The 25,937-nt window shown below is 46.1% G+C and overlaps 1 protein-coding gene across 2 annotated transcripts; it reads left to right on the forward strand.

Annotated features, from left to right (window-relative positions):
• Nucleotides 1-157: 157 nt before the first annotated feature.
• LOC120845957 (breast cancer metastasis-suppressor 1-like protein) lies at nt 158-24,899 on the forward strand. Of its 2 annotated transcripts, none has more exons than XM_040217523.3 (9): nt 158-496; nt 1,924-2,014; nt 4,437-4,564; nt 7,634-7,713; nt 11,970-12,066; nt 13,067-13,159; nt 14,938-15,002; nt 15,054-15,104; nt 23,391-24,899. In XM_040217523.3, exons 1-8 carry the CDS (start codon nt 370-372, stop codon nt 15,078-15,080), a joined length of 708 nt encoding a protein of 235 aa, XP_040073457.1. In that variant the 5' UTR covers nt 158-369; the 3' UTR covers nt 15,081-15,104; nt 23,391-24,899. The 2 variants fall into 2 exon arrangements, with proteins under 2 accessions (XP_040073457.1, XP_040073455.1); XM_040217521.3 differs by having other exon boundaries at nt 15,074-15,104.
• The last annotated feature ends 1,038 nt before the right edge of the window (nt 24,900-25,937 follow it).

Here is a 25,937-nt window from a genome sequence, read left to right on the forward strand (position 1 = left end):
TTTCAAACAGCTCGTGCACCTACTGCCATACGTGTAACAATCGAACGCATCATTTTGCGGGCGCGCGGCGCGCCATGTACGGAAGTAACGGCCGTTGTAAGTACCAAGTAGAGGGCGCCGGCGTCGAATTCGCGGCTACCGCTTTTCCGGTGAACTGTGTTGTTTGTGTTGCCGCGGCTCCAAGTTGGTTGGGGGGGATTTTTGAGACGATTTGCGGTGTTTGTACTCGACACAGAAAGCGCCGATCTGCCTTTACAGGAGACACAAAAGCGTTGGATACTTGCTATGAAGACCTGCGTCCAGAACCAGAGGTTGAACAACGCCGCGGCTTAGAAGCATCGACTGTGTGTGAGGTCGTCGAACGTTGCGATGCCCAGCGTGAAAGAATGCAACGATAGTGACGGCGAAGAAATGGACCAGGAAACGCCCGAAAGCGAGAAAACGAGCAATGATGACTCCGACTCGTCGTCGGGATCCGAAGATGAAGACAGTTCAGGTACGTTGCCCATCGAACTCCCTCAACAAAACAGCGTTCGCGAACAGAAAGAGGGGAAAGAAAAAAACCGAACGTGTCTTCGTAGGACTCGTTTTTCCTCTTCATCAGCTGGTGCTGTGTTGTCTTTTAGTCTGTCAACACGGCAACGTTTCTGTTGTTGTTGTTATTGTTTTGACCGGGTTACTGATTTCCATTAGCGGCACGAAAGGCCACGGATCTTGCGATCATGAGATTGTCGAGATAGCGCCGTTGAGCAGTGTTCGAAAATGTTGCATACGGCAAGTGCAATTTAGCGCGCTTTTCAGAACGGACGTGGAATCTGACCCTGCGCTCTAAATTAAACATGGACCCGAATGTCTACGAAGACGGTATTCGAGCGTTTGAGCTTGGCTCATTCGTTCCCTTGTAGCTTTATTCATTTTCATGGTGAAATTGAATTGTCACAGAGACGAGTATCCAACCAAATGGGACTGATGATAGCGTAGATCGATCTAGGGACGGGTTCGGGAACACCTGTAGTCACCTTTTCAATAAGATTAACCCTGGTTAATGGTTAAGGTTGACTGAGGTCTAAGTGTCAGTCACTTACAGAAGTGTCTGTGTACAAAATTTGATGTTACACTTTGGAACAGTGTAGTGTGAGTTCTATTAAAGTACTACAATATAAATTAGCGAGTTTCTGAAAACTGTCTTCTTTTTGTGTGGATGGGCGTACTAATTTCTGTAGCATTTCTTCTTTGATCTTGACCGTAAAAAATTGCTTCATGTGCTGACGCGTTTTGTTGCCCATCAGTTTTAGCTTCATTTATTACTGTAATTAATGGATGTTGTTGCTATTAAATACCTTAGAGAGAACCCGTGATGGTAGAAGGGTAACGAATGCAACTACTGTCTCAAACACAGGTCAGCATTTGCCTTGTCTTAACCGATCTTTGTTTCACAATGTGTCCAACTCCAAAGGGTCCTAAACATTGCTCTACAGTGCCCACTTACAACGATGCCACATATAACGATGTACTGCTTATAACGATTAGTTTCTAGAGTTTCTAGACTGAAAATGATCCGTTTTTAGTCTAGATACAATGATAATCAATTATAACGATTGAAATTTTGGGTTTCCTCATTATCCTTATAAGTGGGTTGCACTCTATAGCCTTGGCAATCGTGTAACAATATTTCAGAATTTTCTATCGCTTTTAGCAGTCTGGGAACGAGTGAGTTTTAAAGGGAGTATTCAAGAATGTGTTTAGTTCACCAACCTTTGTGCACTTCTCCTGAGCCTGTGTTGCGTGCTTCCCTCTACAGTGGTTACTTCATTCCAATAAACATGCACTTCTTTGAAAGCACTGTTACATACCAGCATGACTACGTCAGGTTGGCCACGCAAAAGTGAACAAATGAGTGATTCATGAATGGGATCCTTTCAGAAATGGATGAGGAGGACTGTGAGAGGCGGCGGACAGAGTGCATCGATGACATGGCCGACCTCGAAAGGCAGTTCATGCACCTCAAAGAGAAGTGAGTGTAAACACATGGTTTTGAAACTTTTTTTTTTTTTTTTTTATTGACTTTTCTTAATTCAAACTTGCAGATAATTCCAACTAACATGCAGGTCCCATCCTATGCGTCTCTATGGGATGAAACTCCTTGTAATTCATACTTTGCTTTATTCAGGCAAACTTTCGGTCCCCCTCGAGTTTGAATTAACAAGATTCGACTGTACCGATGGGGGAACTTGAGGAATAAAGCTGCTTTTATGTAGCTTGATGAGTCCTCGGCACCCTTACCAGGCATGCAGCAACACAATATACCAGGTGATTCAAGGAGAGGCCAGGCTCTTTAAATCGACCGCAAAATTCGGTGTCTTAACCTATTGCGCTACGACTTGGTGCAGCGTTGCCCATAGATGGTGCATTTTTTTTTGTAAAATTTGCAAAGAGCGAACTTACCTGAGAAAAAAAGTAAAAGAAGAAAAGGGCTTACCTCTTATGGAAATGCAGCGACGCCACCAGTCTTCAAACAACACGGCGCCGTTTCGCACAAGAGACAAGAGTTGGCGCAACGAACGAGCATACGGCGCCGAGAGCCGGCGTCTTTAGCAGACAATATTTTCGACTCAAAAGCGACGCGCGTTCTGCAGGCGGCGACAGTCGCAGAAACAAAAACAGGCGCGGTAACAAGGAACTGCAGTTCCTTGTCTGCTAAAGACGCCGGCTCTCGGCGTCATATGCTCGTTCGTTGGCGGCAGTTGGCATCGCGACCGCTTGCGCCATCTCTTGTCTTCCGTGCGAAGCGGCGGCGTGTTGTTTGAAGACCGGTGGCTTCGCTGAGTTTCCATAGGAGTTAAGCCTTTTTTTTCTTTTTCTTCAGGTAAGTTCGCTCTTTGCAAATTTTACAAAAAAAAAATGCACCATCTGTGGGCAACGCTGCACAAAGTCGTAGTGCGATAGGTTAAGAAACCGAATTTTGTGGTCGATTTAAAGAGCCTGGCCTCTCCTTGAATCACCCTGTAGTAGAAAAATGAGGGTCGTCTCATGAGGAAAGGAGGACTGACAATTCCAGAAGTTATTTCTTGTTAAGTTTGCTGCCTGACTGCTCTCCAGAATGTTCAGGTGGTAGATGTTTCTATACTCAGTGCATAATATGAAAAATGTAGCTTGAAACTGAAACTTCTGCTGGTGATGCAAGAGGGAGAGAATCTGATGCTTCAGTCTAGCCCAGCACAAACAACTCTAGTGACAAACATTTTACATATTTTTCTTTTTTGTTGGTGTTAGTTCTTTTCGTTTTCGCAGATGGCATCCATGAACGATCACTTATTTCACTGCTTAATTGACTTTTGGCTATAAAGTTGTTTTTCTGTAATAGAACAACAGTTCATGTTACTGGAGATACCTTGGCTGCGCGTGTTTCAATTAGTAGTGACAAAACTTCTACCATGAAGAAGTCGTACCTTCTTTTGCCAAAGGCACGCCGCTGATGTTCTGTGAACTTTTGCACTTTTGAGTCGTTCTCGTGACATGAGTGCATCTGTTAGCTTTGTTTTTTTATTTGTGTGCGGCAGTGGAGATGCATATGATGGCAAAACGCAGAAAGCAAATATTTTTTCTCACGTTTCTCTTAGAGCATCTTTTTTCTACGATAATATGGACCTCTAGAACATTGTGATGTACAAAGCTGGACACAGGTGGCACAAACAAGGAGTTGTCAGCTTTTTTTACAGCTGTGCCACTATCATCAAAACTGCTCATCTGGTAGGATGTACGTACCTGAGGTAATAACTTAGGTAATAATACTTACAATTCGCAGCTGCCCTCCCTCCCCTTCCTCTCCCCTTCATATGAATAAAATGCACAGAAAAAATGCTGCTGTCATGTTCGTGCCAACATCCTTGCTCTGTGTATAGACATTCTACTCTTGTGATGAGAAAGTCTATATAAAGTACAAATAATAAGAAGCAGTGGTAAGAAGGACACGCATGCTGCGCTATGTCCTTCTAGAGGTCGCTGCATTTTTCACATTGTCTTTTTATTCCTTGTAACCCACTGATCTGCCCAACCGCCATCAGTGCTACAAGGCTATGTGGGTTAGCACAACATTTGCGTTGTGTACACTGCATGACACTGTTCGAGCAAACAGGACACTGCCACTATTTCATATTGTACCAAAAGAGAACATTGACGTCCCACCAAAATTTACCGCTGAGGTTACTGCATTCAACGGCGACTCTCCGCCACGCTGCTATTTTTAATGGCAGTCGTTTAATCCTAAACCGAAAAAGGCAACCATTTGCTTGCCCTAACAGTGTCGTGCGGTGTACCTTGTAACTCAGACTGACATGCAAACTAACACTGACAACCGATCGTTGCCGGAACGGGGGTCTCTTCGACACGCCGTGATGGGGCAGATTTGTCATGTCGACCGACCGTGCCCCTTCCAGGTTGTACTTTGAGCGGGCCCATCAGATCGAAGCCAAGCTCGAGGAGGTCAGGGCGGGTCGCGCTCCTGAGTACCTCCAGCCGCTGGAGGACCTGCAGGACAACATGCGTATTCGGATCGAAGTCGCAGGTATGGCTCGTGCATTGCATTTTGTTCATTCGCTCTCCGCCTCGTTGAAAAGAATCAAGTTGTTCCATGGCCTCGCAGGTTTAGAATGGCGGGACAAACCTCTTCGTACAGGGCCGCCTGCTCGCCGTGATTTATTGTTTCTGCGTCTCCGCTCGACCTCCGACGGGCACACTTTGGTTCACCTCGATGACAGTACGGCGCCCGGAACGCGTTTCTGACTTGGTGATGCCTCGTGACGTCGTCGAAATACAGTAGACTCATTAATTCAAACTCCAGGAAGCCACAGATTTTAGTTTGAATTATCAGAAATTCATCTAAATATGATACTAGACAACATTATGATTTGTTGCATGGATAGCTACGCATACAAAGCAGATTTTGGCCAGTTTCCTCTACATAGGCCTAATTATAGGCAAATACAGGCATAACACATTGGTGAAAGAACTGTGACGTTAAGTTTATTCATCCGGCAAAAAAGTTGTCGATTGTCAGTACATGAGATCTCAAAACAAAATTTTCAATACCAGCCAATGCAAGTAGCTCTTTACGGGGCTCTTCCTTCGCAGACAGAAACTTCCGGAGCTGAGCAATGTGCTCAAAGGTCTCTGAGGCTGTGACAGTTAGTAGTGGGTCATCCCTTTCTTCATCATCTTCACTCTCACTGCTGCACTGTGCTGGCATTACTTCCTTATGTCCTCTAATGAGTCATCACGACAAACACAGACGTCGTCAAGACTAGCATATTTCGCCAGCTCGGCGTTCACATTATGTGCTTCAAGGCCAGAAAGCATGATGCCAGTGAGCTGTTCCTCATCCTCGATGTCGTCTTGGTCATCATTGCTAGTCTTGAAGATCATAATGTGAACGCCGTTTTCTGCTAATGTCTGCCCGCTTGAGCCCCGTTGAGTGCGCTTCTTTCCGAGCACCGGTGCACTGCGGAGAAGCAACACTCGCGAAAACAAGCTCCGCGGGTATTGCTTCTCTGCGGTGCACCGGTGCTCGGAAAGAAGCGCACTCAACGGGGCCGCGAGAACATAAAAGTATGAATTAAGCGAAAACGCCGTTCGAATTAAGCGGCTTATAAATACATTAAAAACATAGCGGGACAACCAAAATTTTCAAATCTGTTTGAATTAACCGGAAGTATGAAATATCCGAGTTTGAATTATCGCGAGCCTACTGTATCACTCAGTCGCCGGCCGTGGTCCTGGTTGCATCACATCAGCGGTGGTGGCAGACGCCTGTTCTGCTGCAGGTTGCTCCCTAGTCTAGCAGTCGACGGAGGCTTTGGCAGCCAAGGGTTGGGACGCCGCAACGATGGCGACGCTTGCATTTGCTCGTGCTCTCTGCCAGGTCTTATAGCACCAATGGCCAGTAATGCGACGTCTAACAGCAGGACATTCCGGCTTTTGCGACGTCATTTCTTGCCACTTTGGGGCCACTTTTAATGCATAGGAAGGAAAGGACACTATCACCGGTCGAACGCGTGTTCTAAGCATTCTGCTAACAATGTAGCAATAAACGTAATAACAAGGAGCTGCTACAAGCCAGCTGACAAAAGCTGAATGACCGAGGAGGTTGTCCCGCTATTCTTAACCCTTTGAGGGTCACTACTGTGCATATGTCACGGCGATTCACATTTAAGGGGCAACTCCGGTTCATTTTTGATATTTAGAAAACTATGTAGCCCTCTTCAGTATCATATAGGAAGACCCCATGTCAAATATTACGATCTAATTCCGTCTATATATTTAATAAACTGGCCAGCAAACCTTCAAGTGAGCCAAGTCGCCAAAATCTGCCAACTCTTGCGTGCGACGTGAGACGCAATTGTCAGTGCAGTCAATGCGACGGAGTTGAAGTGGCCAACGTTGAGCCACTACGTCAGAGGCATGACTACGTCATTCTCACGTTTTGTTTGTTTTTACTTCTCGGAGCGAAATGGAACGATGACGTCATGAGTTTCTCCTCCTGGTGTTGGCTGAACGGCGTCCATATGGTCACCGTAACGCGGATGCGCTAGTTTGCGCTGCCCTGCGCGCTTATCAGTCTGTTTCTCCGCTCCCCCTCTTCTCTTTTGTCTTTTTCCCTTCCCCCTCTCCCCTGGGCCATCACCGTGCACGCCATGCGAAGCGACCTGGCCGCGTCGCGTGTCCTGTCCCTCGCCCCCCCCAAACGTCACAAGACCACGTGGTTCGACGTGACGTGGCCATGACTCTGACAACACGAGACCAATGTTGCCTGATGCAACCGAAGTTTCGGTTTCCGTATCGGCTGATGTTTAAATTAAGATTACACAAATGCTATTCCACATTTCGCAAATCAGAAGACGTAGAGCTGTTTAGTAGTGCTTTGTGAAATGGAATCGCGTGTAAGCCTAAATTTTTTGGAATTGAGTGGAGTTGCCCTTTAGGAGTTTCCGCCTAAACGCGAAGCGAGGCGCGCCCCGGGAGGTGCTGCTATTTGCTACTTCTTTTGCAAACATTAGTCATTGTATTCATGCCATGTTCCTGTGTTTTGATGGGCTGGGGTTATTTGTAGATCAGAAATTGAACGCTTCATACATGCGGTGCGGGCGAGATGATCGCTTTGAGTGTAGGCTGCTCTGATGGTGGTGGGCCATAGCTGTCGGAGCTCCAGCTTTTTCGATTTGGACCTCCAATGTTTCTTGGAGTTAAAGTCGAAGGATGCGAGCTCATCATCCGATGCGAAACCTCTGCAAAGTACTTCCGGTTCCTGACACCACAGGGATGTCACGGAAGGGGATGCGCCAACATGAGACTGAATGAGAGGAAAGCGACAGCCTCTTGCCCTCAATATTTCCATTCAATGCTTTTCAGTCTGGACAGCTTGCAAGCACTATGTGTGCTCCCGTTAGATACTAAAGAAAGAAAAACTTACACACCGCCTTGTTATTTGTGTTACCTGTTTGAAAAGAAATCGGAGCACTGGAGCACACTGGTGTCAGTGTAGCGTCGGTCACGCCGCAGGCAGTGGTTCCCTCGTGGGCATCCTCCTGAGCCGAGCTTTGCCCGAATTCCTACCTTGCGCTTTACTTTTTGGCTGCAGGAATTCTGCGAGAGATGAAATTGAAGAACATCAGGAGGAAGTATGAGGCCGAAGAGACGGCAGCATTGCAGAATTTCCAGGTGAGACCTCCCGCTGTCAACTGTTCAGGACTCCACCAAAACGGACGGCACCTATAGTCTGTTGCAACCTAAGAACGAAGGGCAAGGGTAAGACGGGCCGGGGAGGAGGGAGCAGACGGAACGCTGGAGAAGAAAGGAGGAAACCTTCTTCTCTTTTTAGCGTTCCGTCTGCTTCCTCCTCCCCGGCCTGTCTTACCCTCGCCCTTCGTTCTTAGGTTGCAACGGACTATAGGGGGAAGACATTGAAGTGAACAGAACAGGTCCTTTAGCGATTTCTGCTCGTTCCTTGTGGCTTCTGTGATTACGTGTTGTTGGCGGTTGGCACGATGAAACAATGAAACAGTTGTCCCGGTGACTTTGTCATTACTGTCGTATCAGCATGTTGCCCAGCTGACTCTGAATGCAACCCACTGTACCGTGTGAACCAGACATTGTGCATTTATCAACGTTCATGCGTACTGCAGTCCTTCCATTGCTTTTCTGAAAAAGGTCTAGCCGCTGGAAGCTCGTTTACACCAACACATCGCCGCATGTTTTAGTGTTTGAGGCGTAGTGGATAAAAATTGGGGCAAACCATTTTGTGTCCAGTGCTGGCTTGCTAAAACCCGAGCGCTGTGCATTGGGCTGGCACATGGCACGGCACAACCTGCTTTAGACTGCCATATTTGCACGACAGTGTAGACCCCTATACAGGGTGTGCGGAGGTAAACATAAACAAATAATGGCCGAACTTCCTGGGGTGTATGTTACTTCCAGTTGGCAATTGTTTTTGCTTGTTTTTGGGGACCCTTAGTGAGTAGCACATAATTTAAAAGTTTCACCGGCGAGGACTAACTGTGGTACCTCCCAAAATTTGCTTTTCCTGGATAATATCCCCTCCTGTTCCATTGGGTGAAAGGAAGACGCACTTGTTTCTCAAGGAAATGACAAATCTGCCGAAGGTATTGCGGGATCAACTTCAGGACTACCTATTCGACTGGCCTGGTTCATATACCTGTGAAGGACTTCAAACCTGCAAATCCCTAAACGCGTTCAACTACTTCGTGAACGGCGAGGCATCGGCAGTAGGCACCTACCTCCCCCAGGCGCCGAAGATACGCACCGGGCTTCCCCGCAGAGCTCGCCGAGCAGGGTCTTGGCTTTAGCGGACAATCTTCTAAAGTTTTTATTACGCTTTCTTTAGTGCGATGCGAGTCTCTGTAAAATTTTTTAGTGTTTCGATTTGCTTGCTTTGTTATTCAAGGTTTCTTTCCCGTATCATAGTGCACACTGCATTTGTACGTGCCGTAGTGGCCTGTCGTCGTACGGAAAGGGTTGGTTGAGGTGCCACGGCGCCGGCGCTACATTCTGCCGCTTATTGCGTTGTGCCATCTGCCGGCAGCACATCGAAGCAGGCTAGCACCGTCTGCTAATGCCAACGTCCAGCAATCGCCCGGGCTCGGTGGCGTCAATGGCGTCCCTCGTCTCGAGATAACGAAGATAACTCTGCTCATGGCATTTTGTTTGTACCAGTGCGCGTCGGCAACTAAAAGCACAGCACTGGGGCATTTCTAGAGCATAGCTCTCGCGGAATCGATTGCCGGTCAACCAAGAGTCTTCGTGCACCCTCTCAAACATATGGTAAACATAGGAGGATTGGAAGTATTTCTCTCCCCCGTCACGCCGGCCGGAAGCGGTGTGCACACCCTGTACAGGTCGCCGGAGTCGCGAATAGTCGCCGACGGTTTTAAGAAACGCGGGACACGGTGAATCCGAAGCATCTCGTCATCGCTCCTTAACCAATGGGATTGCGGTATTTGCCGATAGGAACGCCGAAGGACGGATCGTGAAGCAAGAGGCGCGAACGCAATAAGCCGTGCCCTGCATATCTTACGCCGTCGGCGACCATAACAAACTCATCAAGATCAAGAATGGAGATGCTACCGCTCGTTGCACAACAAACTGTCTCTCCTGAGCGCCCCTGAATGCTTAAAAGGTCTTCAATTGGATTGCTGGTTGGAACGGGAGCCAGAAAGACTTCCAATACCATATTTTCAGGGGATTTGTAGATTCTTTCAATGTCAGTCGAAACAGTTGTCTGGGCACCATATCAGTATAGATACCCCGAGGCTGTTTCTTGGCACTCCAACCGGTGTATTGATTGATTGATTTGTTGATTATTTGAAATGATGCCTCTGCTCCTAGGAGGGTCAGTAGAGTATATTTTTCTTGCGACATTTGAGCTCCCGGCTAAAAGGATGCTGAACCGAAGCTTGGATTTTGCGAAATAAGGCGGCACAAGTGTCAAACAAGCGCTACGAACTTCAAAACATGGCTCGTACATCAATCTTTCAAACGGACAGCTGTATTTCTGGTAAAGAAGTGCGCGATCGAGCGAGGAATGTGACGTTGCGACTCTCCTGGCACAGTTCAAGATAAGGGGAAGCGGCTTCGCTTCTCTCCTCCTTGTTTCGGTTCACCAGCTCAAGGGGACGAAGCAAGGAGGAGAAAGAATGAGAATCGTGACGTCACATGTCTCGTCGGCCTCGTCGGACATGTTCAGTTGCGCACTTCTTTTCCAAAAATAAGGCCATCCGTTAGAGATATCGCTGTACGAGTGATGTTTTGGGGTTTTGTAGCAACCCGCCTATCGCTCCGGCCTTGTTTTGTAAGTCTCGCCTATTGTTGATCGTGTAAGAGTCAGTCGACTGAAATTTATGTTTCTCCTTTTAAACAATGGATCTAAAATAGAGAAAAACAAGTATGTTAAGCGATCGGAAGCGAGAGCCACTAGACATAAACATAGCGACACACTCGTTGAGTATTCCTTCAATAACAACAGTTTTAAATACTCATTTTTGCCTTCAGCCATAAGCGACTGGAACAGTTTAGATACGCGCTTTTTTAGTTGTACAAGTGTTGAATTGTTTACTTGATGCAGTTGAAGAACAATTACTTTGTCAATTTATGAATTGATATGTTTTTTTCTGTTACAAGAATGACGCAATATTTTGCTGTTCTCTTTTTCTTGATATTTGCCTGTTGATGTATATTTCTATTTCCCCAATACCTGCAAAAATCCCAATGGGATTGGCAGTATTTTGAGATAAATAAGCTGCAAATTTTGGTTCAGCATCCCTTTAAAGGGACAATGAAGACGATTTTATTTAATTTTTTTAAATGGTGTTTTTATGCTTCTTGGGAACATAGCATGCTGCCCAATTTTTTGTAGACATTTGTGACGCGTATTTTTGTGCCTACGAAAGAAGTAAAGAAACCGAAACTGAACTATCTCCGTTCTCCTTTCTGGGCCTCCGAAAACGGAGGTGACGTCAGATGTGAATAGTCGGTATCGGTAGCATTTAGGAGATTGAGACTCTGGTTACCACGGTGGGTTATAGCAGCGCGGTGGGGCGGTCGTTTCGCCGAATCTGTCAACATCTACGGCAATGCCGCTTTCGCGAGCGAGTTCGAGCTTCTGTTCAGTGACCGAACACCAACGGAACGGGAGTATGTGTGTGGCGGCCTCTGCCATCACCCGACGGAGACCGCCCAGCCGGCAACCAGCGGCCCGCATGCCGAAGGACGGACGCGGGGGAGACGCGGAGGGGAAAGCGGCAGCGATCCGGCCGTTCCGGGATCCGGTTTCTCTGCGGACGTCCTCTTTTCGTCGTCAAAGAACACAAAACTAGCGTTGCCCGAACGAATACTGGTCTTCAGTCGACTGTTGGAACAGCCATCTACAGCTACAATTTTGCAGAATCCTTCCAGTACCGTGTTCTTTTTTATTTTATTTTGTTTGCCCATAGTTGTTCGTTGCCCGCTTCGCGTCCAGCGTAGCAAAGCAAAAAACAATTATGCTGCTTTATTTACGGTTTAGTAATCATTTTCGGTCCGATTTATACTTTTCATGGTTATTCAAGTGGAAATTGGAACAGTATTCCTAAAAATCGCAAACCAAAACGTGACCGAGGGCACGTTTCTCGTTTCGACCAATCGCTGACGCGTCTCTTGTGACGTCGCGCTTCTTGGCCCCGCATCGGTCACGTGAGCTCCTCTTCTCCTGGCTTCTCCCGCAACTCTCGGGGCGTCGCTCCAGTCAATCCCGGTACGATTATTACCGCGACTGTTTAATTGATTTGCGCGGCATAGAAGCGCCGGTTTCGGCTGAAATTTGGGCAGCGTGACATAAGACGTGCCTGGAACCCAGTTCAATCGCCAAAAAGATGTGCAAAATTGCCTTCATTGTCCCTTTAAAGCGTCTTTCGTCTTTCCAGAGCGAACAAGCCTTGCTCAGGGACTCACTCAGAAGCGAGCTCGAGGAGAAGATAAGACGACTGGAGGAAGACCGCAACAGCATCGACATCACCTCAGGTGCCTCCACTTACCGTGTTGCGAAATCGTCCGCAGCATACCTGCCAAGTCTCCTGTATTACCCAGGAGACGCCCAAATTTTGACCATTTTGTATGGTTGTACGGTCGACAAGAAAATCTCCTAAAAAATGCAAATTTGAATTGAATGTCGCTGAACACTCCTTTGGTTTTGCTTGTACTATGCTCTTTCACAACCTGGCCGCTTATGGAAACCTTTGCACCAAGAGAATATTGAGGTTTATGTTGGCGGGTGTAAAGGATATGTAATGGGAAGTATGCCCGTTTTTCGTGGGACCGTCCAGCACTCTGCTCAAATATCGCTGTTTTTATGGACCACACAGACTGCGGTTGTCTTACTTTTTTGACTGTTGACACTCATGAAATCATCAAATCTCAATAAGAAAACGCCATTGTTACAACTCATGCTAGAGGGAATGGTTTGGGGTCTACCATTCACTGTTTGTATCCCTGTCACGTTCAACCATGGTGGACCCCGAAATCAGAAGAACAGGACGAACAGCTTACGAAATTCCACTGTACATACATATATTTACATAAATAAACAAAGCGAAAGGCATAAGCAAACATACAGTACAGTGTAGTCTTAGTCCCCTAGAACCAAGTCTCTGCTGCGGGCACTCAAGACCTTGAAGTGTCCCTGCTCGTGTGCACTTGCATGTTTCTCTCCCTGATGAAGAACATCTTGCTGCTCTGACGAAGGACACCTCGTTGGTTCACGGTCGACTCCCGGGAGCGGGCCTTGGGTGGGCTTCCTCCGGAGCATAGCCAAAGTCGCCTCTGTCGTTCACCGGACCAGCACTTTTTCATCCCTTCGATACTCGTTCCCCTCAACCTCTTTCTTTCTTTTTCACGCAACATTGCTCGTTCATCTTCTGATCTTCTTCTCTTTTCTTCTCCGGCTTACAATTGTGACAATCGCTAACATTGATGCAAATACAAAGGTGGCTCTCCTGTCACAATTATTTCTTCTTGCTTCCAGATCTCTGGACAGAACAGATCACTCACAAGAAGAATAGGCGCAAGACCGACCCCATGACCTCGGACAAGCGGAAAAAACCGGTCACCGTCTCAGATATCCTTTGCTCTTTGGTTACTCTTGACGGCATCTAGAGACCTGCAGCCTTTTCGCTACTCGCGGGGCATGTTTGGCAGCACACTTTGCTCAATGAAAGTATGGGAAAACATTTCCAGGTTGCATGTGTTTGTCGTAAGGACAACTTAGTGCAAAGGGGGAGTCATAGGTACTTTTGACTCTTAGCTTCTAGGCTAGGTGGCGCAACCTACCGCCCAATATAAACAATGCAGCTGTTAGCACCCATCTGTCCATTGTCCCTCACCACTGGCTATGTTATTCTGTTACGTAAGCTTCGCTGAGGTTCCTACCACACCGACGCTCTGGCAACTAAATTTTTGGACCTTAGGGCAATCCACGAAGGTACTCTAGGGGACCCCTGGGTTCCCACATTCCGGGGACACTGTTCGAGAACCCATGCTAAGCAAAGCCTATTAGCGACTTTAACAAAACCTTCGGCCGGAACTTTTTTTTTCTGTATATCTTGTTTTGTTGATGAGGTCCATAGGTCGGCATTTTAGAGCCCCTTCATTCACCATCACATTACGAACAAAATCACGTCTCCAAATTCATTCGCATTCACGTCACAAGGTACTCCGACCTCCCAAATTCATAGCCCTTCACATCGCGGCGTTCAACCGTGCCAAAACTTCATCCCCTTCACATCACGGCTTTCAAACTCCGCCGAGAATTCATCTCCTTCACATCATGTCGTTCAACCGCACCAAGGATTCCTCCCCATCACATCACCGCCGCCTCCAAGTTCACGGAATCATTCACCGTCACATCACCAATTCACAAAGTCATTCACCATCGCCCCAAATTCATTGCAATTCACCATCGTGAATTCATCGGAATTCACCATCACATCATGAATTAATCCGAATTCACCATCACTTCACGAAGTCATCTGAATTCACCATCACATCATGAATTGCGCATGACTCACGAAGTCATTCAGGTTCATCCTGACTAAATTCGACTTTACGGCTGGTAGCCCTTCACGAGTTCGCAGTTCTTGCGGAATAAGACTGTGGCGCCTTTTTGTGTAAGCCACTTAAAACCAGGACCTGACTCGACAAAGGGCCACCGCGCTGAGGCGCGCACGGCTACGCAGCGAGGCTGATGCCAAAACCGCTAAAGTCAAATGGGCCCCTGTCGTTTGCGGTGAAGGATGAAAACGACCAGCAAGCAAGCAAGCACCTGCGTAACATGTTTTCCACTTGTTCTGAATTCATAACCGTACTCACTATCACGTCAAGAATTAAGTTTACGGTATTACTTCCCATCACAAACTTATCAAGTTCACGAGCTACTCACATCACAGATTCATTGTGTTCACCAGCCATTCACCATCACGTCACGAGTTCATTGAGTCATTCAGATCACAATGAATTCTTCACTTCATGAAGTCATTCACAATCACAACTCATCATGAGTTCATTCAAATTCACGAAGTCATTCACCATCACATCACGATTTCATTCACCATCACATCACGAATTCATTCAAATTCACGAAGTCATTCACCATCACATCACGACTTCAATTACCATCACATCACGAATTCATTCAAATTCACGAAGTCATTCACCATCCCATCACGAATTCATTCAAATTCACAAAGTCATTCACCATCACATCATGATTTTTTTCAATTTCAAGAATTCATACAGGGCCATTCAGATTCACGCCGTGAATGTGAATGAAGGTGAATGAGCGAGTTCATGAATGAATTTGCCGAGGTATCGATGAACCTTGACAGTGTCGTCTAGCAAGTCCCTACATCGTGTACATGCTGCGCGAGAACGAAATTCTGGAAGACTGGACGGCGATCCGGAAGGTAAGCTTGAGCGTGCCCCGTGACGGAGTCGGCAACGTTGCATTGATGCAGCTCTCCCTCGTCTCTCCCAGGCGCTGAAGGCGGCGCGGCAGAAGAACGAACGTGAGTACCTCTCCGTGTTTATCTAATTTATATATTTCCATATTTATATATATGTATATATATATATATATATATATATATATATATATATATATTTCCCCGAGGGCCCAGAGGCATCAAAGAGGGGAGGGGCAAGAGACAAAAACAAGATTATAGGATATAGATTAGCTTAATACCTGTTTACATCCTGTAAAGTCCAATAAGAACACAAGCAGTAAGGTTTAAAAAGACGCTGAACCTAGGAAATATATATATATATCAGGGTGTCGAACCGGAACGGAACCGAAAACCGGAACCGAACCGGTATTTTTTCCGGAACTGAACCCGAACCTGAACCGTTATATTGTTATCGCGATGAACCCGAACCGGAACTGAACCGGAAAAAAAATAACGGTTACCGGCTCATGTCAAAACTGTTCGGCCACGCGCTGTTGACAATGAATGTGCTATCAATGCCATTTGTTTTTTAAGTGCCGTCAACTGACACACACCTCGCTTACATATTTTTCTTCTCCACTCAGTCTTAGGAATATAAACGCTGCATCCATGAATCTTGACATAGGAACCAGTATTGCGCTGGTCGCGGCTTGCACGGAAAAAAAAAATGAAAAGGCTGTGCAAAAAAAAAAAAAATTGCGTCACGGGATTTCATTTTTTTACAATCTCGTAAATCCTAAATGCTGCTGTGTGCTCATTTCATAACACGTTTCTAGAACGCGCGAGTTTTTGAAGCTTGCTTCCATCGGAATGAGAAAAGAAAAGGCTGTGGAGTTTGATAATAATGCATCCGGTTTTGTATAGGCACTTAGAAGCTAACATATTTGTGAGACGGCGAACTCTTCTATTTTAATATTTATCCTATTACGTCCTTCTGGCGTTGCGTTCGGTGAAGTGTTTTTCATATTCCGTATCTTGTTTAATGAAAGCTTCTTTAAGGGTCTAATTTGAGTTACCGAAGGCTAGTTCAAATAAAGAAAGCTGTATTTTCTCCCCACTGTTCCTTCAATTGCTTACACGCCGAGGTGGCGGGCTAGTTAGCGAGTTCTACTTGTAAGTGGGTTTGTAAAGAGGTCGCAGATTTTACAGCTACTGCGTCGGACCCAATTAGATGAAGTCCGAATGCGTAAACGTCGGTGAGGTAACCTTTGAGTGCACATAAAGAAACCATTCCTGGTAGAAATCCCTGAGCCTTACACTACGATGCATCCCGTTTCGTATGTGCTGATTTCAGATGTTTTATTTGTAATTTATTTTGATGTTGCAATTTGTCATTTATAATTTCCGAACCGGTTCGCGAACCGGTACAGCGCCCCCAACCGGTTCACGAACCGGTTTGCGGATCGAATTAATCGAACCGGATCTGAACCGGAACAAAATTAATTTACCTGAACCTGAACCGTAACCGAACCCGTATTTTTTTCGGTTCGACACACTGATATATATATATTTTTTTATCCGTTTAGTACAGAAACTATCAAGATAAATGATTGTTTAAAAAAAAAAAAAATTTTGTCAAATATTTATGTTGCAATACAAATTTTTCGATTTGCCGGCAAAACACAAATTGTATTCCTGTAGGACAATGATGATAAGTTTTTGTACCCGGCTATCGTGCGCTCCGAGATCCAGCGAACTCGGAGCGCACATTAGTTGGGTACAGATGCTCTCGTCATCATCCCACAGAGGTACAATTTCGGTTTCAGCCGAAAATCTAAAAAATTTGTATTGTAACATAAACAAGATAAATAATAAAAAAAATTGTAACAGCTGGACTGGCTGCAATAGGGTTGAAGGAAAGCGGCGAGGTGGAGGCATTGGGGACCCCTTTGGTCCAGTAATGGACAAACATGGCTTCGAACATCGGAAGATTGCCAGGAGCACCTATGGGTGCATGGAAAAATTGGCAACGTATTGGCAGCTGTGTGCATCATTTACATTTCTGTGGGAAGCAACCGCCACGAAGAAAATAGAAACGTCCTTGAGTGTGTTCGTCGAGATATCCACAAATTGGATTGAGGCATCTTCGTGCTTATATTGGGAGATTTTAACGGACATCTGGTTGAATTAGACATGCGGGAAGATTGCAACGGCAGGGTAATGAGACCATTGCAAGAGGATCTCGAACTGGAAGTATTGAACCTAAGGGAAGAGTGTGAGGGACAATATACATGGACAGTGCGAGACCATCAGGCCTGCATAGATTATGCACTCACGTCAAACAGACTTGGCAGGCACCTTCAAAAAATGGTTGTGGGTGAAGAGGGCGAGTGCAGTGTCAGCAGCGACCACAACAGCACCTTCCTGCACTTTGGTACTGTTGAAAAAACTCCGAATTGCACGCGCGCAAGGTTACGACCCCACTGCGCGAAGAAGACATAGATACTGTTCTCCAAAAGTTTGAAGAGAGTACTCGACGTGCGCAAGCCCGCAGCTATGATGATTTTGCAACCGAGCTTAGGATAGCCATTGCTAAACACTCCATCGTAAAGAACAGGGGAGGAAAACGAAACCTTGTTCCTTGGTGGGATGTTGAAATTAAACAAGCAATTCAAATACGACAGGAATCTAACCGGCGACACAGACAAGCGCTAAAGACCTTTAGGAAGAATCCTTTTACTTTACGACTATGGGAGAAGTACCGAAAGAACAACGCAATCACGCAAGACATTGTGGAAGCAAAAAAACAAACACAAGGTCACGGCGGAGATTAGAGATGGCGGAAAAGGAGCTGTAGAAAAATTCTGTAGATATATGAGATCTCTAGATGGCAAAGACGGTGCTCCTCAACTCCTTGATTATGACAGTGGATGCCCAGTTCAAAATGTTGGAGAACTGCTTGAGCAACAACTCTACCTTCTGTTTGGCTCTGATGTGGAAATTCCTGCAGAAGACAGACATGACCAAGTCTGGCTTAAAGAAGATTTCCATCGGCGGCCTCTACAGATGAATATGTAACCCCTGTGGGGCGGGTGCATATAGATCACACACTCACGAGATTACACGCGAATACATCGCAGGGCTTGAACGGAATATCGGCTGAGGTGTTGAAACGCTTGAAATCAGATTCACGAGATCGAATGGCGCACCTATTTAGTCGCATAGTTCGCGGCGATGAACCAGTTCCCAGTGATTGGAGACGTGGTCGAGTCATGTTCATTCTCAAGAAAGCAGGCAACAAACAACGATTGAGGGACTATCGCCCTCTCACGGTCGCAGCTGTTGCATACAGGGCGTTTGCAAACATTCTCAATTTGCGCATATCCTATTGGGCCGAGAGTACTGGTGTTCTCACGGAACTACTAAACGGTTTTCAAAAGGATCGTCGGCTTGATGACAACGTATTCATCCTGACGCAATGCATAGAGATCTCGCGGGCGGAAAAGCGGAATCTCATCTGTTGCTTTCTAGACGTTGCTAAGGCAAATGACAGTGTCCCCCGTTATTTGATGCTAAAACAACTTCAACAGCTCAACATGCCTGAACCCTGGGTAGGCTTAATACAATGACTATATGATGGCAATCACATGATGGCAACGTTCAACGGCGTCGCCTCTAATGACGTTCTGGTGTGCAGAGGACTGTGTCAGGGTCTGTCCGCTGTTACCTGTTCTTTACATGGTCTACACATCCGATGTAGAGAGAGCACTAGAACGCACGGGCGTTGGCTTTTCCCTGCAACACACTCTGCATGGAGTTGTCGTCAGTTGGCGGCTTCTTGGACTCGCTTTTGCAGATGACATTGTCCTTATGGCCGATAGCGTGTCAGACATGAATGTGCTGCTCATCGCCTGTGAAACAGAAGCGGCTCGACTTCGACTACGGTTCAATGCCAAAAAGTCGGCTATTGTCCTTTTCTCCGGTGACATGGAGGGCCTTGAATCCCTTACCATTCAGAACGCTGTGCTCTCTGTTAGTACCAAGTACATATACCTCGGGGTAACACTAACTACTTCAGTAGATTGTCTGGCAGAACACCACCAAAACCTTAAGACATCGGCACTGAGAAAGCGCAATGTGCTTCGTCGAAAGAGCCTGTGGAGCTGCGACCGCTATTTAATAACCCAAGAACTGTGGAAAGCTGTCACTGTACCAGGCCTCACCTTCGTCAATGCTGTTACATGTGTCCCCAGCGAAATTAGGGAATACCTTGAGCGACGGCAAAGAGAGATCGGCGCCAGGCGCTGGGATGTCACGGGAGAGTGCCTAATCAACTTGTCCAAGGTGACCTTGGCTGGTCCTCGTTTGAGGCACGGTAGACCAGCAGCAAGCTGGAGTATTACGCCCGACTGCAACTTATGGACGGAGATTGCTTTGCACGAAGGGTTTTTATATACATTCATTTAAAGAACTTACACACAACATGGAGGCGGCGTACCAATCGGCTCGGGACAAAGTATGGTGCCTTCTCGATGAGCAACGAGCCCTCTACAAACAAAGATTGGGTTGCGAAAGTGACAGAACAGATTAACACCGCCGACGTGGAAGAACATTCCACCATGCACCTTTATGCGACTTTCAAGGCCAACATCGCTGCCGTCTGTTGGTGTGGAAACACACTGGGCAGCCAACTCCTTGCCGAGACCCGCGATGGTGCCTTACGCACCCGCGTCTACATGCGGCGGTACAATGTGAATGTGACCGAAACCGTGTGCAGTGCGTGTGGTGAGGTAGAAGAAACTATCCAACACTTGCTCCTTGAGTGTCCGGCAATCATACCTGCCACCGACGTCGGCACCCGCATTGAGCAGGCCCTCAATTTTACGGAAGAGAACAAACACGTGATGTGCTCAAAGAGGAGGCTGGAGGCATGGTGGAAAGTCCACTCGTGATACTTCAGAGTGACTACGAACCATTTCTCTGACTTTCTGGTTCTTTTTATTTTCATTATCTTTCTCTTTATCTTCTTTTCTTTATTGGCATGTCTATTTTATAGACACTCGTTAAAAAGAACAATTGCCGCCAGAAATACATGCATGCATAAATATTGTGCTGAAAAAAAAAATTTTTTTTTCTAGTAACATGTATTTTGAGACACGCCTGTCCTACCCAGATAGAAAAAACATTTTGTTTTCCTCTAGGTTCAGTGTCTCTTTAACAAAAATGATAGATTATCGCAATTTTAAATGAACCAACCGACGATGTCGACATTAAAGATGTGGGAAGGCAGTTCCATTCAGATGATGTCTTGGGAACGAAGCAGTCGATGTGGGCACTGGTGCGACGGGAACGAATTGCGACTTTCAATCGGTGGTCAACGCGAGGGAAGTAATTCGAAGAAGGAAGGAGAAGCTCATCTTTTAGAGCAGGGTCGGAGTCATAAATTTTATGAAAAAGACATAAATGAGAAATTTTGCGTAGGATCGAAATAAGAGGAAGAGATGTATAAGCTTTGATGGGATAAGACACTGGGTGTATGATGATGGACGCAAAAAAAAATAAATTGCAAAACCTTATTTTGTGCGGCGTGAAGATTAGACACGAGCATTCAGAATGTACTAGGGTAAATTTAGAATGTACTAGGGTCTTAGAATAAAAGTAATCCCTTTGTCATTACTAAAATTTAACCTTGCTTTCGTTCCGTCATGTTCCCCCGGGGCTAGGTTACCTGCCCCACACTGCTTCATTTCTTACCTTGCTTGAATAGCTTTAAGCTGGTCAACACCCTCTGGCGGCGGAAGGGTGAATCGGAATGGCACCAAGTTCCTGTGTGTGGCAAGAGGTGGCGCCGCCTAGTCTCCACAGCGGGATACAGAGCGGTCGATGTGGGAAGACGTGCAGTTGGAATTGCAGAAAAACCGGTTCACATTTAGCACACTGTGCAACACTGCTAGCTCGAACAAGCAATTGCCGGTTTGTTGTGTTTTAACGAGGAATCTGTTATGTGGCTGGCACCTAACCATTTTCATTCCCCAACCAGGGACAAAAGTCGGTAAGCCGACTGCCAGCCGAACGCTGACGCAGCGCTCGTCTCCTCGCTGATTGGACACCGGTGTCGGACGAGCGTCCACCTCATGTGCATCTGTGTTACTCGCGGCGGGGGGAGGACGTCACGTGTTTAGACGTACGGCGGCGCTCTGCTCAGTGAAACGAGCGTGCTCTGTGCTTCCCCAGAGAAAGAGTGCAGGAGAGAATGACAGAAAAGCAGACAAAATGCACTGTGCACCAAGGAGACACCCAGAAGCCGTTAGGCATTGGGCACAGCGACGCTGCTCGTCGAGCGCAGTGACCACCATTAATGCCGAGCCGCCTCCTAAAGCGTGGTCATCCTTGTAGTTGAGACAAATGCACTTCTGGCAAACTGTCGTACACAGAACCGCGGTGACATAGTGACAGTGCTTTTTATAACTATCCTTCGCGATGTGGTGAGTTGTCGCCCTGCCAACACTCTCCCGCACGGGGTAAACAAAGAGTGGCCAGCACTTGGGGGGCTGCACGCCACTTTACCGCTGCGTCTTTCTTCTAATCTAATAAATTATGCACTCTACCATTCATGCCATCCAGTCTCCACTTGAACACGCAGTTTCTCCGCACTTAATTTATTTAATCTTGAGTAGGGGTTTGCAAAGTCCTTGGTCTGAAGGAACTTTTCGTGTGCTGTGCAGGTTAGACTCCGAGTTTGTGGCAGCATTTGTTTTGAGTCGGGCATAACGACTGAGTTATGCAGATCCACACACCCTTGAGCACATTGCTAGCACAAAGCGTTAGGAGGCCAGTTTAGCGGACTAAATGTGTCGCGGCTTTGTTGCAGTGATGTAGTCTATGAAGTTCCAATCGTGTCGAAAAATTCCGAAATAAAATAGCTATAAAATGGAAGTGTTACTAAATTCACTATGGAAGCTAAGAATCACTTAAATGCCTTCTCTGTTTCGGTACCACATTGTGACGTGCGAGGTGTTGCCAGCTATGTACCGTAAAATCCCGAGAGACAACCCACCTAACATCAGGGGGAAATCAGGTGAAAATATGGAGTGGCCTTACTTTCGGTGTATAATGAAGAAAATCTTAAAACATTACTATTTTTAGGTCATGTTCCTTTCAAGCTTGTTATGGTGGCGAGGGGCAACGAAGCAAAGATGACTACTTCCCAGCTAGCAATGTTCGCTTATATTCCACCATAGCTAACTAGCCACATTTACGCCGAGGTCATTATTGACCCCAATACTACTATTACTAAAAGTCGAGTATCTTTCGGTGTTTAAAAAAAAAAAAGCAAATCAAGCCAAAAATAGGGGTGGGCTATCTTTCGGGGGGGGGGGAGGGGGGGGGGGGCGGGCGGGGGGGCATCTTTCGGAATTTTACGGTAGTCACACTATTTGCGTCTTCTCTCTGCTACAGAAGGAAAACCCTTTACAGGTGTGCAGACAAAGAAGAGAAACATTAACATAGCTTTCACCACACCCTGCTTTGTCACAAAGTTCCTCTTTGGGGTATCCAGAAAAGAAGGCACACCTTCAGAGTTTCTGATTTGGCCCAGAAGGTCGCCTGAAGCCACGAATATTCCTTTTAGGCACACAAAAGTTGCTCACTTTGAACTGGATTAGTAGCTTATTAACTGGGTTGTAGTTTGGCTTATTGTAGGTTCTCTTACTAAAACCAGGCAGAATGTTGAATTGTGTCTGGTTGCTAGAAAAACAGGCGGAAAGTCAATACTCTAACCAAGGTTGAAAGAAGGCAAAAGCCAATGTTTCGATAACTGTCTTGTCGGCGTGATCAGTGGTGGCTGATCACTAGTGGCCGACCAGCTACTGGTGTGGTGTCTTCAAGGTGCCCAGGCATATTATAAATGCTTGTCTTTGTTTTTTTGATCTAGGATTCCAGTTGCAACCATTTTCGCCAGCGCTGTCTGTTTGCCAACACGGTCACGCTCGACATTAGTGCTGCCTCGGGGACCGAACTGCATTGGCGAAAATCCCCACTTTGCAAATTCTGGTTATTTTGGGTAACAAAAGGAAATGTTAACACTTCAATCAGTATCCTTCTTCACTGCACACCATGACTAGTGGTTCCCTCTTCTCCGCTTGTCCCCTCTCCAGTATTCATTCTGCTAAATTGGAGAGGGTGGAAGGCTTTGTGGGGAGGGTTTTGTCCTGCCTTTCTTGACCTGCAACAGACTATAGAGGAGCAGTTTTCCCCTCAAATCTAAATTTACCCATGTCCAAGGTAATGGATTGGCCTTGAAATACCATTGTTATTTTGTGTTTCTTAAACCTTGGTTTGGGTCTTGCTTTAGTTAAGAACGGCAATCATTTGTGCCGAACCTAACAGTCATTTTCCCTCTCGTTTTAGTGCTCTTATGAGACTCCTTCACACATCCTTCATCCATCGTGGACCCTCTGACATCCTGCCAGCCAGCCATGGTCAGATGTACATAGAGCGCTAGCAAGCAGGACCCATCAGCCATCATCAGCATCCCTATTAAATACCCACTTTAGTATCATGCTGTTTAACTGCCACTGCATGCTCTGCCTTGGTGTATGGGGGAGGGTGTTCTCTTGTATTAGTCACGCGTCTCATTGTCAACCGCTAAAGTATGCCATCCGTCGAATTTCAAGGCATTTTCATAATGTTTTGTGCAAGGCATCTCAAAAGTTTCACAGGTTTTCGTACAACACAAACTTGTGGCAAAACGGTTTTGCGGCCATTGTCGCCATGTGTTCTGCACGTGCGTGGCAGTGACGTCATCTAAATGAATGAATGCCCAATGGCCGCATCTTCCAGAAAAGTGATTTAGATTAGCACTCTTTGCATTTGATTTGGTGTGTTTATATTCCAAGAGATGCTGCATGCGTTTTCGAAGATGCACTTGATTTCTTCAAAAAACGGTATCCTTTTCTTTTTTTTTGTAAGCTTGAGGGACATTGCATCTTTGCCTCCCTGCCTTTGATCTGTGTTCTTGCGGCCATTCTGATGGTCGCTAGCAAGGTTGTCTAAGGAGTTTTTAACCTTTTTCTCTGGGGTCGAGTGCAGGCAATCTGGCCATTCCACTCCTTTAGCACGGGTCACACATGCGTTTAGACAGCGGATTACACGGTTTTTAAGAATGCACTGCACAGAAAATTTCTGTGTCCGTTTTGTTTGCGTCAATGTTTTGAAGCGGGTCCCACTGTACCCGGGTGCAGCTCTCTGTGACAGTGAGGCCAAAACTACGAGTGCCTGTCTGCTTGTGCAACCTTGCAGCTGCAGTCACGCTGTGCATACGTTGTACATAGGATGCGGTGACAGAATCACCCGAGGACACGTCTCGAGCGCGTTCAAAACAAGTTTGCTTCGTTCATACGTATGCGTTGAACACGTCTGCGCGTGGTTTTTGTATGATCAATTTGACGGGATCATCATACAAGAAAGAAACACTGCCTCAGACATTGTCTAAAGACTGTCATCTGTATAATGTATTATCAGTGTGACCACAGCTTGAGTGAGGGTCACAGACTGTGCTCATGCACTCACCACTTTGTCTAAAATGTCGGAGAAGCTTGTCTTCGGGTCAGCAATATTGTCTTCGCTGGAGATGAGGCCAAACTGCTAGTGAAGTCGATTGTTGTTGTTGTTTTGTTTCTTTTCCAAACCTTTCATTCAGCCTGCAGAATTTTGTGTGAATATTTTGCTCTTTGTTTAAATTATGATTTAGTCTTTTAATTATTTTGGTGTCTCTTGTGCAGTGTCTTTCTGGCCTCCCATGTCGCACAATATATTTTCTTGTAAATACCATTGCAGTCTTAGCGTCCCGGTTCTAGCACGGTATATTCGTGTAAGGAATGTGGAACTTTGATTGGGAATAAATCGTGTTGGAACAAGGGCGAGTTCTATTTGAGTAGGGCACCTACCGTATTGAAGAGGGTGCCCGTGTCGTGTCTTCATTGGTAGAAACGTTCCAAAATGTCCAGCTTTGTGCGGCACTGTGGGACACCTCTTCTGGCGCAAATGTTGGAATGCCCAGAGTGTCGCTCCTTCGTAGGGTGTCTCTTTTTGGTGTTTGCTTCAGATGAAATCACATGACACCGACTTGAGCAATGATGCCCCGTAGAAGAGACTCAAGAAGCACTTGAAGTGAGGAAAGCAAATATGTTATTTGTACATTTCCTTGTACAAAGTTACTTCCTAAACTTACTTTCCATAGTCAGTCTTTCCTCCTGGAGTGGCAAACGGCAGGCCGTACAATGTTCCACTCTCGGAAGTTTTTGCCTGTTTTCCCTTTTGGACATATTTATTGTGACTGTATGACAACCTTTGCAAGTCCTGAAGGCGCATTAAACATTTACAATCTTTTTTTTTTTTTACTGTAGGGACGTTTGAAAGGTAGATACTAATTTAACAGAACCGTTTTAAACAGATACTGAATCACTTTGAATCGAATCATGTGGCAGCTTATTTCATTTTTGTGTTGACAGGACAAACCTTTCTGCTTACTGCAGTGCATAGATGCATGCATATTGCTGAATCCTTTTAATAGGGTGGCGTCTTGCGCCGCCTAGCGGATGCCATTCAGACTGCATGGATGGATGGATGGATGGATGAATACGGCTGAGCCCTTTGGATCGGGCGGTAGCTTACGCCACCTAGCCATTTTGTTTTACCATTTAAGCTTAGAATATTTAATTGTGAAATCTATATTCACTCCGCAGTGCAAAGAAAGTGAGGCTATGAAACCCCCTTGCCATCAGTGGATAAGAAAATACCTAGTTTTCTCTCGATTTCTGCCACCATTCACTTAATCTTTGCTTGGTAATCTCTACAGTCTTGAAATCCACTCTCCCTTCGCTGTCTCTAAAACCCAATGACTTTATTAAATCTATGTTGTCTTCGGTAGGCATAGGGTGAAGCCCTTTACAGTAG

This window comes from Ixodes scapularis, unplaced genomic scaffold (genome assembly GCF_016920785.2).
Source record: "Ixodes scapularis isolate PalLabHiFi unplaced genomic scaffold, ASM1692078v2 PGA_scaffold10__122_contigs__length_95168666, whole genome shotgun sequence".
NCBI lineage: Eukaryota > Metazoa > Arthropoda > Arachnida > Ixodida > Ixodidae > Ixodes > Ixodes scapularis.

Excerpts from the sequence above, each read along its gene's own strand:
- LOC120845957 (XM_040217521.3), top strand. The coding sequence starts at position 370 with ATGCCCAGCGTGAAAGAATGCAACGATAGTGACGGCGAAGAAATGGAC. Across the intron at positions 12,067-13,066 it reads CAGCATCGACATCACCTCAG|ATCTCTGGACAGAACAGATC; the intron begins GTGCCTCCACTT and ends TCTTGCTTCCAG. Across the intron at positions 15,003-15,073 it reads ACTGGACGGCGATCCGGAAG|GCGCTGAAGGCGGCGCGGCA; the intron begins GTAAGCTTGAGC and ends CGTCTCTCCCAG.